The following is a 17,404-nucleotide window of genomic DNA, read 5'->3' as shown; positions in this document are numbered from 1 at the left end:
TAACAAGAAGAAAAGTGCTAAATGTGCTATAAAGTGTGACATTTTAATACATGAAAGAAGTTACAAAAAAATAGGTCACGTATTACTTGGCCCTGTTTATATAAGGAATCCAGGGGGGTAAATTTAGAGAGACAGGAAGTAGACTTATGTTTAGACACATTTGAAAGGACAGGAGGTAGAGATTGACTGCTGTGGACTGGGAGGGTGCTCTGGGAAGGATGGAGGGCAATGTGTTAAACTTAGATGGTATGATGACCACACAGTTCTGTGAGTGTTCTAAAGCTATCTACTTGTGTCCTTCAGTCGCCAAATGCTATTGTATACGAATTCTATCTCGACGAAGATGTTTTAAGGGATGCTGATTGCATTAACTTGTTCAAAAATGAGTTGAGCTTTTGGATCTAACTAAAATGGAACACAGCTCTAATTGAATTAGACCAGCAACCTACAGTGAACCTTTGGAAACAGTTGAGGGGTAGGTAAAATCACCCAAGTATGGAAGCCTGAGATGGGCAGAGTGTGACTAGACAGATTATGTCCAATAACAAAACCATCCCTACAAGTTAAAGATGGCCTCGGAAGGTCAAATCTAGAAAGCAGAAACTCACACACAACTTCCTGTGAAATCAGCCGCCCAGAGCACGTTAACAGCTGCGTGAACTATGACTCACTCATTGCTCCCTCCGTGGGAACACAGCTGCCATCAAGCGAAGCAGAGAAAATCTTCAGAACAGGTTGGTCGCACATGTTTATCCCACAAAGGATTCACGTAGCAAAGGGTGCAATGCCCAGGCATCAAAGGCCTGTCTTAAGAAGCCTCAAATACACCACAAGATCTCTGATGACCTCCAGTGGTTACAACAGAAATTGCTTGCTTTATGGTCCCGGAGACTAGAAGGCACTGTACAATGGGATGATGGGTAGGAGGCTTGGTCTGTTATTTTTTTCTGGAAAGCTGCAAGGTGGGGTAAAACGACGATATTGAAAAATGCCTTCCTGACCTTCAGACACTGACTGCAGAGCCCTCTCCTAGGGCTGGGGAGATAACTCAGTGTTGAGAGCACATACAGCTCTTCCCAGGAGACCTACGTTCAGTTCCCAGCACCCATGGCTTACAGCAGCTTACAAGTGCCCATAACTCCATTTCCAAAGGATCTGACATCCTCTTTAGGCTTCCTTGGACACTCGTTCCCTACACACACACACACACACACACACACACACACACACACACACACACACAAATAAATAAATATTATTTAAATAAAAGAATCTTTGCAATACATTCAACACAGCCGGGGAGCTGTGTCCTTCCAGTGAACCCCCCTGCGAGGCCTCAGTGAACAATTTACTCTTTGCCCAGAGATGCAGGAATGAGAGGCCAGTGGAGAAGAGGAAAAACGAAACAAAACAAAATAAAGCAGTAATCTCAATGTAGGGAGAGCCGGAAGGAAGGATAGAAGGCAGTTTTGAAGTTCAAGCCCGTTTGACTGCCCCCACCTTTGGAAAAGTTTTGGTAGTTATATAAGAAATTGAAGGTTAGCCTCAGTGAAAGCAATGAACCCCAATCTATGGCATACCCCGAGTTTCACTAAGCAAACAGTAGGGAACACGCCACTTCCTAGAGTCTGCTCTGCACGCTTGATGGAGTTCCAGTTCTCTGTCCACTGGGTAAAGAGTTTCACTCCATGGACAAGGGACAACATCTCAGAAATGCCATTCAATTATGACCGTGGGCGGAAGTGACCAGCAGCTATCCCAGATGGACTCCAGGTCACCTCTTTGGAGATGAATCCAGCAAAACCATCCTTGCAGAACCTGCCACTGGCCCAGCTAGGTTCTTCAGTCAGGTCCAGGCATACTGAGGGGCTTTCTAGAATATAGTGGTTAGCCAAACATTTTTGAGTACCTCCAATTTCACTTACAAGAGCCCATTTCTTTCTTTCTTTCTTTCTTTCTTTCTTTCTTTCTTTCTTTCTTTCTTTCTTTCTTTCTTCTCTCTCTCTCTCTCTCTCTCTCTCTCTCTTCTTTTCTTTCTTTCTTTCTTTCTTTCTTTCTTTCTTTCTTTCTTTCTTTCTATCTCTTTCTTCTCTCTCTCTCTCTCTCTCTCTCTTTCTTTTTTTTTTTTTTTTTTTTTTTTTTTGGTTTTTCGAGACAGGGTTTCTCTGTGTAGCTTTGTGCCTGTCCTGGAACTCACTCTGTAGCCCAGGCTGCCCTCGAACTCACAGAGATCCGCCTGGCTCTGCCTCCCAGGTGCTGGGATTAAAGATGTGCGTCATCACCACCCAGCACAAGAGCCCGTTTCTAACATTTAGCTGGCTATTTAAAAAACCACCGGTTGAAGCAGAGGCAGGTGGATCTCTGTGAGTTCGAGGCCAACCTGAGCTACAGAGTGAGTTCCAGGAATGGCACAAAACTACACAGAGAAACCCTGTCTCGAAAAACGAGAGAGAGAGAGAGAGAGAGAGAGAGAGAGAGAGAGAGAGAGAGAGAGAGAGAGAGAGAGAGAACACGAGAACAAAACATAAAAACAAAAATCCCCAACTGGTTGGTCTGATTATCTCTCATGACTTATGTTTTCTCTGCTAACTGGAAAGTATCTGAGAGTCGCAGAACCATTGTGAGTTTCCCAATAAGAGGCTATTGAAGGGCTGGAAAGATGGCTCAGAGGTTAAGAGCACTGGCTGCTCTTCCAGAGGTCCTGAGTTCAATTCCCAGCAACCACATGGTGACTTACAACCATCTGTAATGAGATCTGGCTCCCTCTTCTGGTGTGCAGGCATACATGTAGATAGAACACTGAATACATAGTAAGTGAATAAATTGAGAGAGAGAGAGAGAGAGAGAGAGAGAGAGAGAGAGAGAGAGAGAAGGAGGGAGGGAAGGAGGGAGGGAGGAAGGGAGGGAGGGGGAGACAGAGAGAGAGAGAGAGAGAGAGATAGAGAGAGAGAGAGAGAGAGAGAGAGAGAGAGAGAGAGAGAGAGAGAGAGAGAGAAAGCTAATGATCTCTAGAATACTAATTCCTGATCGGAACATTAGTCTTTCTAGCTGTGATTTCAACTAACAAATGTCACACTGTCTATGTCAAGAGGAAGGAAGGAATAAGAACAGGACTCCATTAAAAATCAACACCTACTGTGCTTCGTATAGTGCCCATGACCCTGAAGGCCACTAGTATTGTCCCTTCTTACATTTTTGCCCATTTAATAATCATTTATGAAATGTCTGCCTATGTTCCCGATATCCATCCGGCATATATTATCTATCTGATAGCTCCAGGAAGAATTTAATAGACCAGGAGAACAGACCAAGCCACTGACAAATGTTTGCAAAAATGAAACATCCTCCCAATAGTATGAAGGTGTTAAGCCTCCAGGGCTCTGTTTCAGTCTCAAGGAGGAAGCAGGCATTACAAGAATCTGTTTATAAACTGTAAAATAACAATTGCCTTTTTTAGAGAGAGAAAAACTCCTTAAGGATTATATGAACATGTTACCATATTTTGGTTTCCTTAAGAATCAATAATTACACCATTATGCTATTTTTACCTTAGTTGTGATTTAGAGCATTGTGAAAGAATTGTGAATAAGAATTCCCGCCGTTGCTTGTTGGTCCAGAGGCCAAACCAGTGAGTTATGAGAGTAACTCTTTCTTGAAAGAGCTAGAAGAGACAAGAAGGAGATTTCACTGTCCAGTTCTGTTAGTTCTCAGTTGCTAAGCAGTTGGTCGACTAAAAACCTCATAGCTGATATTTACATCATTCATGGCAGTTTACAAGTACTTCCACATAGGCTGTAGGGTCTCTCTTCTGGGCTTAAAGTGTTTTTATCCAGCCTTCCAGGCAAGCCAGGGCTTGTTGGGTGGGCCAGTAGGAAAAACCAGGGGGTGTCTGATTACAGAGGGGCCGGGAGGAGCCTCTGGAGAACAAAGGGCAAAGGGGAATCACCACTCCTGGATTTACCCAGCTTAGTGTGGCCCAGGGCGAGAATCCAAATATTTCATCTTATCTACAGGCCCTACTCACTGAATTGTGGAGGAAGCAGGACCATTTAATAGAGGTTTGATGTTCTTGACTCCTGGCTTTGGAGCTTTATAATGACCATACAACTAAAAATTAGTTATTATCGCACAATGCCATTGTTAGCTGAGTCTCCAGTGAGGACGTACAGCATGAACCAACATCTCTGAAAGCCGGGTTTCAGCCAGCGTTGCTTACACAAAGGCATATACAAATTCATTGTCCTTATTGTAGATCAAGCTTAATCCCCAGCTACACCTCCTCTCCTCCATCTGTGGAAGCAGCTGAATCTACATGAGCTCTGTCTCCATGAAAACCTGGCAAGACTGGCCTGTTGTCCAAAGAATTCTTCTTGAATTATTTTTCAAAAGAACGGGTGCTCTCAGGCTACATGGAATCATGAAGTGGGCACACGATGGAAGAGTAGATTAAAGACACAGAAATGGGATTGGGGATTTAGCTCAGTGGTAGAACGCTTGCCTAGCAAGCACAAGGCCCTGGGTTCGATCCTCAGCTCAAAAAAAAAAAAAAAAAAAAAAAAAAAAAAAGACACGGAAACATACGTGAAAGTGTCCTTGCCAACTCTCCAAAGCCTTTCCTTACTTTTCCTCCCCCACTCCAGAAGCTCGTGACGTCCTGGAGGTGCAGATTGAGAGCAGGGGGCAGATGTGGTACCCCTAGGTAACAGTCTTGGGTGAGAAGATTCTCACTTTGAGACGTAGCCACGGTTTTATTAAAAAAAAAAAAAAAAAAACACCAAAACTAAACTATTTTTTCTTTAAAAACATGACAAAGTAAGACTTGACATACCCAGTAAAACTGACTTTACCAACTGACCTCATTTCTACTACAGAGCATGGCACTCACCTGTCTGTTTAAGGACTGGTTGGTAAAGGGAGTCCAGGCACTGAACCTCGTGCGAAAGCTCTCCACTTCCAGGCTTTCCTGGGGAAAATTCCTGAGTGACATCTCAGCAAATTACTTTCTTCCACTTCTAGGAACTATGGGTTCAGTTTAACAGATGTATGGTTAAGAATGCTTAGAAACAAGCACAATATTAATTTTTTTCCTATAGGAATTATAGAATAACTATATCCATTAATATACAGGAAAACCATACATAGAATTACAATTCAGGAATGTATATGCATATACACATATGCATAGTAAGCCATGAAAATATCCACCAAGTGCCCACGAACTCCAAAGTGTTATATTATTTTGTATTTTTATACTTGGATCCAGGTCTGAATCTAAACAAGAGGTTTTACTTTGTTGGGAAAGTAGAGAGCTAAAACTGGAAGTGCCATTGCTGGATCAGAGTTGGTAAGTATTCGTTATCTATTGCTGCATTACCAAGTACTCCAAATTTTAATAGTTTAAAATATCAACATCATAGCCGGGCGGTGGTGGCGCATGCCTTTAATCCCAGCACTTGGGAGGCAGAGCCAGGCGGATCTCTGTGAGTTCGTGGCCAGCCTGGGCTACAGAGTGAGTTCCAGGACAGGCTCCAAAGCTACAGAGAAACCCTGTCTGGAAAACAAAAAAACAAAAAACAAAACAAGCCGGGCGTTGGTGGCGCACGCCTTTAATCCCAGCACTCGGGAGGCAGAGCCAGGCGGATCTCTGTGAGTTCGAGGCCAGCCTGGGCTACCAAGTGAGCTCCAGGAAAGGCGCAAAGCTACGCAGAGAAACCCTGTCTCGAAAAACCAAAAAAAAAAAAACAAAAAAAAAAAAAAACAAAAAAAACAAAAATCAACATCAGACATTTTTTTAAATCTCAAGATTTCTGAGGGTTAAGAATCCAGGTACAGGGTCAAGGAGATGACTCTGGAAGAAAGGGCTTTTGGCACAAGCCCAATGACCTGGGTTCCAGGCTCTGAACCAAAGTAAAAAGCCAGGTGTGGTGCCCACATCAGTGACCCCCGCACTCCAACATTTATTTGAAAAGTGGAAACAGGAAAATGAGCCGAAAACTCAAGTGTAATCCAGCCTAGTAAGTGCAGTACAGTGGCAGAACCAGAGAGACCCTGCCTCAGCAAGATGGAAGACAAGAATGAACTTGGACCTCCAAGCACCCTGCGGCCACTTTTGCAAATGCAGTCAATAGTAACGAATTTACTGAAGTAACAAAGTAACATTCAGTTTCCACCCCTTAGTATAAAATACAAGCGCACTCTGTATATTAAACGTCTTTTTTTTTTTTCTTTTTGTTTTTCAAGACAGGGTTTCTCTGTGTAGTTTTGGTGCCTATCCTGGATCTTGCTCTGTAGACCAGGCTGGCCTTGAACTCACAGAGATCTGCCTGCCTCTGCCTCCCGAGTGCTGGGATTAAAGGCGTATGTCACCACCACCGGGCATATTAAACATCTTTCGACTACCATTTTACTTTTCTCCCAGTAGCATAATATGGAAGATGGATTTCCATCTTTCAGTTCCCAATAACTTCGTGCTGTGAGCCTGCTGAGGACGCACAACATGGACTGCGTGGATGTTATCGCGGCATCTCGTTCTTAGGACTCATTTCTGCATCAGCTGAAGATCTAAGGAATAAGTCACACTAAATTTACATGAGCTCTTTCAGAGAAGAGAGAAAAGGGTGACGATTCCAAAATAAAACTTTGGCACTAAGTTCCCACAAGAACTTCCACACAGAAGGAATACTGAAGGTTTGCTGCCATAAACAGATGTAGAAATCACCCCAAACCAACAAATCACATTGTTTCTTCTTCTCCTCCTCCACTTCCCAGGGTTCTATATCATAGGCTGGCCTCTAACATGCTTTAGCTGAGGATGACCTTTGAACTTTTGATCTTCCCGCCACCCGAAGTGCCTTAGTGTTGAAATTATATGGCTGTGGGACTACTTGGGCTGTATGTGGCACAAAGGGCTGAGTTCAGAGTTGGTGCCAGACACCAATTGGCATGCCAGACACGGATTCTACAGGCGGATGAGCTACATCCCCAGCTCCAGATTTCTTCTTAAAATGTAAATGTGACATAATGTCAGATGTGCTACATTATGACATGTACTCCAATATGTCAAATATAACTTGACATCGTAAAAGCAATATACTTATCACCATAAACTAAACAAAGAGGAAAAGTTATATAGTAATTTCACAAAAAGTGTATTTTATAAGCTTCTGGTACTTATTCATCACACACACACACACACACACACACACACACACACACACACACACTTTTGTAAAGCATCAGTAGGGATATTTCCAAATCCAAACAAGAGTGCATTTAAGAATTGTATGTCAAACACTGAACTAAACGGCGAAGTGGACCTTTTCCTCTGATTACAATTAGCATCTTTATTTGACATTGTTCTGAGTGCTCTTTGAAGTTTGATAAATCACTAACAGAAAAAAAAATGTGTAATAATGTTAAGGAAAGAAATAAAATTGTCATTTTTGTCATATATACTAAAGAATCGACAGATAACTTGACAGGTTAAAGGCTGCTTCTTACAAGGTCAACAGGCAAAATCAATTTTATTTCCATATGCTCACAAATATTTAAAAGTCTTTAGTGATTTATCTTTATTTTATGTGCATTGATGTTTTGCCTGCATATATGTCCGTGTGAGGGTACCACATCCCCTGGAACTGGAGTTACAGACAGTTGTGAGCTGCCTCGTGGGTGCTGGGAACTGAACCCGGGTCCTGCAGAGAAGCAGGTACTTAGCCACTAGGCCATCTCGCCAGCCCCTCACAAACATTTTTTAAACAACAACGTATCATTTATAAATAACATTTCAAATCCATTTAAAATACGAAGAACAAACATTCCACACAGAATGCTAAAAAATATATTAGGAGAAATGTTAAGATATATAAATAAGAACAAGTACCTTATAGATGTGCGTGGTGATATTATATTTGTGCTCTAACAAATAAAGCTTGCCTGAAAATCAGAAGGAGGAGCTAGCCACTAGTTAACCATAGAGGTCTGGAGGTCTGTACAGACAGACAGGAAGTGATAAAGCTAGGTGGAGAGAGGAAGTGATAAGGCAGAGTGGAGAGGGGAGCTTGCTCTCTTTCAGCAGAGGATTTTGTAGAGGTAAGAACTAGTGGCTGGCTGTTCTGCCTCTCTGATCTTTCAGCTTTTACCCCAATATCTGGCTCTGGGTTTTTTTTATTAACAAAACCTTTTAAGATTCATGTTACCTCTGGCACCCAATGTGGGGCCACTAAAAACTGTATCAAGAGAAATGTTAAGAGATATAAATAAGAACAAGGATCTTATAGATGTCAGCTCTCCCAAATTACTCTATTACTCAGTGAAATCTCAATCAAAATCCAAAAACTGTTGAACAATTAGAAAATGTGTACAGAAGAGCAAAAGACAACTTGGAAGAGAAGCAAGCGTCAGGACTCAACTGCAGCACGTGTGTCGGGATCGCTTATTCGAAAGTTGGGGTAATAAGCATGTGAGATTTTGACCCAAGAAGAGCCAAAACAGTAGAAACCCAGAAACTGAGCCATGTGTATATGGGCACTTGACTTATAGCAAATGTGGCCTTAAAATGCAGGGAAAGGATGGCTCCACAGCCAGCCACACACAGAGAAGTACAACTGCCCAGGTCACGCAGCTGATCACGTGAATCAGGACAATATATTGCTATTGTTTCGAGCCACTGTTTTTTCTTTTTAAGGTGGCTTGTTATTCAGAATTAACAAAACCCAATATACCTGGAGGTATATTTAAGCCGTATATAACTTAAAACATAGCATTGACACTGGGTCCAGGGTGATGAGGAGATGAAGAAGAGGTGAATTACTAAGACAGGTTGAGAAGACGAACTGGGTTAGTGAGCTATGGGAAGCTGCGCAACACTGTTGTCTGTGTGACTGTGACTAATACACAGTGTAACCACGAGCACATAAACATGACTAGAGAGGTTCCCAGCAGAATATAGAAACCGATGATTCATTAACCTCTCCAGTTACATATAATAAAGTCCAGTGAGACAGCCAGCACCAACATGAAAGATCTGCTCATTGCGGGGGTAGACTATCGAGGACAGTTTCCAGCTGGCAATAGAGTCTCAAGTAACAAACAGCCTCTGGACAAAGATCAAACAAACAGCGTGGCCATGAGACTCTTCGGTGAGGTCTGTGGAAGATTTAGGATCATACTTGGTAGATCTACCCATTTAGCAAGTAAAAGAAGTTCTTTTTTTAATGATTTATTTTTATTGATGTGTATGTGTGTGTATCTATGTGAACATGTGCCGTGTGTGTGTGTGTGTGTGTGTGTGTGTGTGTGTGTGTGTGTGTGCAAGTACCCTCAGAGACTAAAGAGGGCTACAAGTGGAAAAATAGCAGGGAGGAAGCCAGAAAACTAGCAACACTGTGGAAAATCAACGGTTACTGTTACATGCTGCCGCCCTGTGGGATGGTTTGTTACCCGGCACCCAGTGCAGACCTTGAGAGCCAAGTGCAGGGGAGCGCTGGGAAGTCAGATACAGCTGGTGGAAATGCACTTCAGACAGCTGTTTGGCATTACTTACCGAAGATGAACATAGATGTATGATTGCCCGAACAGAAAAAGTACACATAGGAATTAAACATCAAAAAGAATATTTGCTGAGGCACTGAATTGCCTCCAGTGGGAATCATCCAAGCATCTATCAACAGCTACATGGGTAAATGTATCATGTATCCATGTAGCAGAATACTGTGTATCATGGGATGGAGGACCTGTTACATAGATGGGTCACACACATACCCTAGTGACAGAAGGAGCTAGGAACAGAATAATACAGTTTGACCACAGCGGTGTTAGGAATCAAGACAGTTTCCTTTGGAGAAGGAAAGAGCAATATTGGGGGGGGGGGGTAACTAGAGGTGATTCTAGGGGCTAGGAATGGTCTAGAAACAAGAGTCCAAGTGAGTTCACGTCATAAAACTTCGAGCCTATGGTTATGATTTGCCTCTTCTCAATTCTCTATTCTGAACAAGAAGTTTGTAAAGTGATATATAGTTACAACAACATGAAAAAAACTATTAGGGACCATGAAAAAAAAATGAGTACAAAGAAAACTATAACACTTCATTGAAAAATATTCTAGCTGGGCAGAGGTGGCACATGCCTTTAATCCCAGCACTTGGGAGGTGAATTTTAATTAATTTAATTAATAATTAATTTAATTTAATTCCAGCAGGTGAATTTTGAGTTCAAAGCCAGACTGGTCTACAGAGTGAATTCCAGGACAGCCAGAGCTACACAAAGAAACCCTGCCTCAAAAAACAAAAACAAAACAAAAATAAAAAAAGAAAGAAAGATGTTCTAAAGTCCTAAGTGAATGGAGAAGTGTGCCTCCTTTATGTGCCTCTCCGCAGGACTTAGCGGAGAGAAGCGATGAATTCTCTCATGCTGATCTATAACTTCAACGCACTCTCAGTAAAATATTAACAACAGATGAATCCAGAGGTGATGGCGCATCACTCCCAGCACTTAGGAGGCTGAGGCAGGAGGATCTCTGAGAAGCCAGCCAAAAGTAACACAGCAAGACCTTGTCTCAGAGAGAGAGAGAGAGAGAGAGAGAGAGAGAGAGAGAGAGAGAGAGAGAGAAGGAAGGAAGGAAGGAGGGAGGAAAGAAAGAAAGGAAGAAAGAAAGAAAAAAGACTATGTCAGAAAAAAATGAGCTGAGATGGCTCAACCCAGAGGATACCTGCAACCTGAGTTTTGTCTCAGGAACCCATTGCTAGGACACACATGTGTGTTCGTTCTCTCTCTCTCTCTCTCTCTCTCTCTCTCTCTCTCTCTCTCTCTCTCTCACATACACACACACACACACACACACACACACACACACACACACACACACACTCACTAAATAAATGCAAAAGGTCATTCAGCAGCTCTAGTTGCCTCTTATGTCCGTTCCTAGATACCCCAAAGCTCTAGTTGGGCTGCCACATGTCAGTGATATTCTAGCTGACATGCAAGCAATTTAGATGTTTCTAGCAGCCCTTGGATGCTATAAATTCCAAGTGAGCAAGTCACTGAAGAAAAGACCCAAGTCAGAAGACTCCCAAGACAAGCATTTACATGTGTACCGCCTCCTTGCCATACAATCCGACAAGAAAGGCACATTTCAAAGTGACTGTATTTCAAAGACACAGACAGTCTTGGCAACAATTTTGGGAATGTTCCAGGAGGGTAGCATGACACACACTGAACATTTGAATCCATGCAGCCATGCAAGGCAGTAGTAGTGTGTCACGACAAACAATAATATAATGATGTGTTGTTCAGATTAAAAACCTCAGGGCGCTGGGCGGTGGTGGCGCACGCCTGTAATCCCAGCAATCGGGAGGCAGAGCCAGGCGGATCTCTGTGAGTTCGAGGCTAGCCTGGTCTACAAAGTGAGTTCCAGGAAAGGCCCAAAGCTACACAGAAAAACCCTGTCTCCAAAAACAAAAACAAAAACAAACAAACAAAAAAATCCCTTAGGGCAATGTGGGGAATTAAATATCTCCTTCTGATCACTAAATCAAAACAAAGCCTATGACACGAAGGTGTTATAAGATATTTGGCTGTTGTTATGTAAAATCACTCCAGGAGCCAGTGGAAGAGAATTGGATTTTAGCAAGTTTCTCAGAATTGTTGCTCTCCTCTGTGAGGAGGGCTCGCTGACTTTTATAATAAACTGAACACAACGGAATAGCTCTTATTTCTGCTGCTGGGTTTAAATACATGATTGTGTGTGTGTGTGTGTGTGTGTGTGTGTGTGTGTGTATGCGCGTACATGCGCGGTGTGTGCAAGTTTACACAATACAATTTTCCTTATCTGAAATGTGAGTTTGGGCTCAGTGGGCAGAGGGCTTGCCTGAAACACTGGCTTTGAACCTCAGCACAATAGAATCAAGTGCTGTAGTAACAAGCTTGTAATCCTTGTACTTGGGGAGGTAGAAGAGGATGTTGAAAAGTTCAAGGTCACTCATTCTCCACTGCATAGTGAGTTCAAGGCCAACCTGGGATACTTGAGACCCAGTCTCGGAAAGTAAAATAAAAACGTCAGTTTTCCTAATCAGCTATTCAACCAGGGAGAGATGGACAGAATGCCGGTCACTCCTTCCTTAACGCAGGATGTCTTGTCCTTTTTGGGGACAATGTCTCACTCTGCAGCCCAGGCTAGCCCCAGACTCCTAGCAGTTTTCCTGCTTCTCCCTCCCAAATGACTTCTTTTCTTGTTCCAGCATTTTATAATCACCCAAAGAGTAGTTTTACAAGATATTAGTAGGTGTTTCTTCAGAAACAGAATCTGTGTTTAAATATAATTAGGAAATAATAATTGGCTAGAGTTAACGTTTCTTTCATTGCACAATGCTTTGGAAGCTTTGACATGCTCTCGTTACAGTGAGTCTGTTAGAGGAAGAAATAACATATAGCACTTTCCCTCATTCACTGTGACCCAGCACTCACCAGGGTGTGTGTTATCTGATGCAATTATCACAGTATTTATCTAATTCCAGCAGATTATTTCCCAGTCAGTGGCTTACTGTAACAAACACTGATTATCTCCCAGTGTCTGTGAGTTAGGAGTCCAGGTGCAGCTTAGGCAGGCCTCCAGTTCAGGGCCTCTCAGTCCAAGTATCACCTAAAGATTCGTCATCTAAAACTGGACCCAGGAAAAAGTCCCTTCCAAGCACACGCAGGTGGTGCTGAGCCATTGCTGAGGCCTTCTCTAATGTCTGTAGACCTAACCTGGGAGCTGTGATTGGCATCTGCTGTCACTGGATCTTGAGGGCCCCTCCTAAAGGCCCATGTGTTGAAGGCATGGCACCCAGAGTGGCTGTGCTTAAAGGCTTTTCTGAGGTACAGACTCACGGGAGGTCTTTAGGTCATTGGCGGCAAACTACTGAGGATGATTATGGGACCTTAGTTCCTTTATTTTCTCCATTCTCTTTTCCATTCCCAACCCCCCCCCCACACACACACACAGAAAAATTAAGGAAAATGGCATTTGTGCTGATATTTTTAAATGCTAGATATGCTTAATGATTTAAAGCTACAAAATCAAAGCAAGAAGTAACTGCACTATTTAAATTCATTCAAGAAAAATAATGCATGACTGTTGCCCTAATTTTTTTTTTTTACCTCCTCCTCTCCTATTTTCCTCCCTCTGAAATTAGTGTTTTTAGAACACAATTTCCGAGGCTCCCGAGCACACACAAGTCAGAATTCTGAGGACAGACTGCCACAGGTGGGATGTGCAAACTGTACACAAACCACTGCTTGAACTGCGTGAACACGAATACAGATGGTGCCCGGAAACTGTTCAGATACTTAGAGCAGTGTTTATTAATAAGCACAATCACCAGTACTTCTCAAAAGATAAACACTTAGCAATGTGTAATATGTATTCATCTTATTCATGAAATCATAGCATATGAAATATTAGAACCACAAGCTAGTCACCATAGAGTCTTCATCTCGTCTTTATTAGCCCTACAGCTCCTTCCCACGTCTTTGGACTCCAGAGGAACAAACAGAAGAAGATGATACACAACCAGAGTGGGAGAGCTAGCCTGAGCCAATCTGGAGTCCTGTGAAAAACTAGTGTTTTCCAAAGTGCTGGAGCCCTTCCTTCTAACCCAGGAGTGTTCTGGAGGAGGGAAGACTTCAGTTGCCACAGCCTCACTTAAACCTGACCCTGCCAGGGGCCTCCAAGGTCACGGGGCGCTACTCAAGGTTTTTCCAGAGGCCCCAAGGAAAAGACATCGCCAAGAAGGCAGGGGCTTTACCTCCGGGAAGTGGCCAAGGGGCTGAGCTCGGTGGCGGTGGCGGCAGACTCCTCTTGGCACTGTGCAGGGAAAAGGAGAGGCAGTTCTCCAGATCCCAGCCTGGGGTGGCAGGTGGGGCAGGGAGAGCCCCATCTCCATAGGGATGACAACACAGGCCCGCCACCACGCCCCACAGGTCCCGTGTCCCTGCTCAGTGGCGCGCTCCAGTGGCCAGGCTCGGTCTTTGCTGCAGGAGGACTCTCGGACTCCAGTCTCCTTCCCTCGGTTTCCTGGACTCAGGTTCTGGGTGGGTTTCTTTTGCCGGTGGTGGGAGGCAGTTGCTGCCGGATCTCGAGGGTCTCGGCACCGAGTCGCTGGGAAGAGGCCACTGACACAAAGCTGCATTCTGCCAAGAAAGGCTTAGATGCTGAAGAGAAGTTTGCTTAGCTTTACTAAAGTAAGCCAGCAATTTTCAAGTCCTGTGCTGGCAAAGGTGGCGTTCCTTAGCCTCTCTCATGTTCAACTTTAGCAAATCCTCAGGAAATTTTAAAGATTTTTTTTCTTGTAGCCAGTAATTAGTTATACAGAAATTAGAAAGACACATGAAAATCAACATGTTTCTAACTACTTTGATGAAAATGCCCTCGTTCATTGTGACACCTCACTCCAACACCTCTCTTTTTTTGTACTTAACATGGGAAGATTTCACAATGCAGAAAGTATGGGAAAGTTAAAAAAAATCCTGTGAATAGTGGGACTAAACAAAACCCAGGTATGAAGTCTGAAAGGAGGCACATAAGTAAGTTAAAATAAGTTTGCTCCAAAGCAAGTTCTGGAATTCATTTTAAAAATATGATTTTTTGCAACATCAATGTTGAAAGGGTGGCCAGGCATCGAGGAAATGTAAATTAAAATTGAGATCATATCTTACCTTGGTCAGCATGGCCTTCATCAGGACTATGCCGAGGAGAGTACGGGTTGTTGGTGGGACTGTAAACCGGTGGCACTCTGTGTGGAGGTGTCCCCCAAAGCTTAACTTAGAACCATCATATGACCCAACTGTACCACTTCTGGGCATACACCCAAAGGGTTCTACAGCCTACCACAGGGATCCCTGCTGCTCAGCTGACCGCAGCTAGGGCATGAGATCAGCCTAGACACACACAAGTGGGCAGTTTGTGTAGATGTCAGGAAAAGGAAATTCTAGAAAATAGATGGAACTGAAGAGTATGTAACCAAGAATATGGTTACAGAGGTAACCCAGGCCTAGAAGGACAAATGCCTCTCTCTCTTTCTCTCATGTGAGGATCTCAGCTTCAAATTTTTAGATGTGTGTGTTTTTGTTGAAGTCAGGAAGCTAGAAATAGCATATAGGGCTGGGAGGCCTTAACGGAGTAAGTGCACAAAACAATCGTGGTAAGGAAGTGTGTGTGTGAGAGAGAGGGGGTGGGTATGTGTGTTTAAGCAGGAATGAGGGTTGTGGTCTGCTGGTGAGTCCAACACTAAGGATGTATAAAAAGGCCTTGTTGTTTGGTTTTTGGTCTTTTTTTTTGGGGGGGGGGGGGCTTCCACCCAGCTCCCAAATAAATCACACACGGAGGCTTATTCTTACTTATAAATGCCCAAACTTAGCTTGGCTTGTTTCTTGCCAGTTTTCCTTAACTGAAATGATCCCATCTACCTTTTGCCTCTGGACTTTTCCCATTCTCTTACTTCTGTGTATCTTACTCTTACTCTGTGGTTTGCTGTGTAGCTGGGTGGCTGGCCCCTGGAGTCCTCCTCCTTCTCTGGCTCCTTCTTCTCTCTCCTTCCTTGATCTTTTTTCCTCCTGGAGTTCTCCTTCTATTTATTCTCTCTGCCTGCCAGCCCTGCCCATCCTTTCTCCTGCCTCACTATTGGCCAGTTCTTTATTAGACCATCAGGTGTTTTAGACAGGCACAGGAACACAGCTTCACAGAGTTAAACAAATACAACATAAACAAAAGTAACACACCTTAAAATAATATGCTACAACACCTTATGCTTTGTAAGCTAATTTTAAAGCATTTTTAAAAGGAGTTTGAACAGAGGTATCTTTAATTAATGGACAATGTTCCTCTAGAAGACAGTTTTTTAATGAAAACATCAGTGTCAGCTATGAGATACCTCCCTATGAATAACTGGTCAGAAAGGACACAGAGGCACCCCAAATAATACAAGTCATCATCATTGTTCTTGGTTGTCCATCATAGCTAAAAATAAAAAGGTAAAACCCAATTGAAGAATGCTTAAAGAAATTAGGTTGAGCTGGGCGGCAGCACTTGCCTTTAATCCCAGCACTCGGGAGGCAGCGCCAGGCGGATCTCTGTGAGTTTGAGGCCAGCCTGGTCTGCAGAGCAAGATCCAGAACAGGCACCAAAACTACACAGAGAAACCCTTTCTTGAAAAACTAAGAAAAAAAGAAATTAGGTTAAAATTGACCTGGAAACTTCCTTTATAGTGATCGATGGTATTTTATAGTCTGCTAGGAAAGCAAGGTCATCAACAGACTTACATACTATACTACTACCCCGCCAAACAAGATGTGCCTACCAGAGCAATAACGGCATGACTATTATGGGCTTACCAACCATTTTTAGGCTGGATTCGAGGCCTGCTCCAAAGGAGGGAATTCAAGTCTAGCCCTGTAAACCTGGTCAAAAGCCCATGGCTGAAGAGGTTCTGGGTCCTAGGGGAGTACTGATTATTGTTGTCAAATTGCTTTCTAAATGTTTCCAAATGTTTCTATCCAGAGATCAGTGCTGCTCTAACCCTGGCCAGAGTTTGGCTCTGCAATGGGCAGCACCCTCATAACTGATTAAGGTGTTGAGAGTAGGTGACACTGAGTACTCAGCCCTAAACAAGCCATTTATTATGGAGTCCCCCGAGGCTCAGGGGACATCACGGAAAGAGCGGGCAGTAAGGAAGAAGGCGGAGGGTGGGAGGGATGCTGTGAAAGGCTCTCCTCCAGACACGGCACGGCGACTGTACTAATGAGCTCGCTGCACTAGGGTTACCTGTTAGATCAATCAAGCCAGTCAATACTCCCCGTGGATAAGAGAGCGGCTCAGGAGGTGGCACCCACAGCTGAAGAGCTATTCACAAGCCATGGCTGTTGGGGGTGTGGCTGCTTCTAGGCTGCCCATGGATACACAGCCATACACGTATAGGAAGCACTAACTTTAACAAGGACTTGAAGGAGGGAAGTACTAAGGGGTTCCGGAGGAGTGGAAGGAGGGAGCTGGGGGTGGCATCATCGAGACACAATATGCATACATGAAATTGTCAAGTTTTGAGGACATTTTTTGAAAAAGAGTGGCCGGTGCAGGTCAGTGACAGTGTTTGCCTAGTGTCTCTCCTGAGTCCGCATCTCTGAGACAAAGGAGGGAAAGGTAGTGAGGCTGTATCTACCGAGCCTCCCTGGCAACCACTACCAGCTGGGAAGTCCTCGCATGCTACACTGGAAACGAAAGTTGAACTCAACCCGAGTGAATACATATTAGAAAGCCAAGGGGAAGAATGCGGATCCAAATCACGCTGTAGCTCTAAAGCCATGTACTTTCATGAAACAGTATTTAAATACGCAAAAGGTACAGAATTCGCAGAGATGGCACAAAATC

General features: G+C 43.5%; 1 protein-coding gene across 3 annotated transcripts in view; it reads right to left on the bottom strand.

The window, feature by feature from the left end:
- Positions 1-17,373, bottom strand: part of Ect2l (epithelial cell transforming 2 like) — an 87,126-nt gene extending 69,753 nt beyond the window's left edge. For all 3 annotated transcript variants that reach the window (XR_013045071.1, XM_016004695.3, XM_076552699.1), the window contains exons 1-3: positions 13,788-17,373; positions 4,886-5,019; positions 3,549-3,661 (exon numbers count right to left, since the gene is read on the bottom strand). Coding sequence is in view for 2 of the 3 variants with exons in the window: in XM_016004695.3 (XP_015860181.1) it covers positions 3,549-3,661; positions 4,886-4,987 (215 nt within the window). In the remaining variant the exon portion in view is untranslated. The remainder of the gene's footprint in view (positions 1-3,548; positions 3,662-4,885; positions 5,020-13,787) is intronic.
- Positions 17,374-17,404: the final 31 nt, after the last annotated feature.

Source organism: Peromyscus maniculatus, chromosome 16 (assembly GCF_049852395.1).
Source record: "Peromyscus maniculatus bairdii isolate BWxNUB_F1_BW_parent chromosome 16, HU_Pman_BW_mat_3.1, whole genome shotgun sequence".
NCBI lineage: Eukaryota > Metazoa > Chordata > Mammalia > Rodentia > Cricetidae > Peromyscus > Peromyscus maniculatus.
The sequence above is the reverse complement of the archived record's forward strand: the minus strand, read 5'-3'. Positions and strand labels throughout refer to the sequence as shown.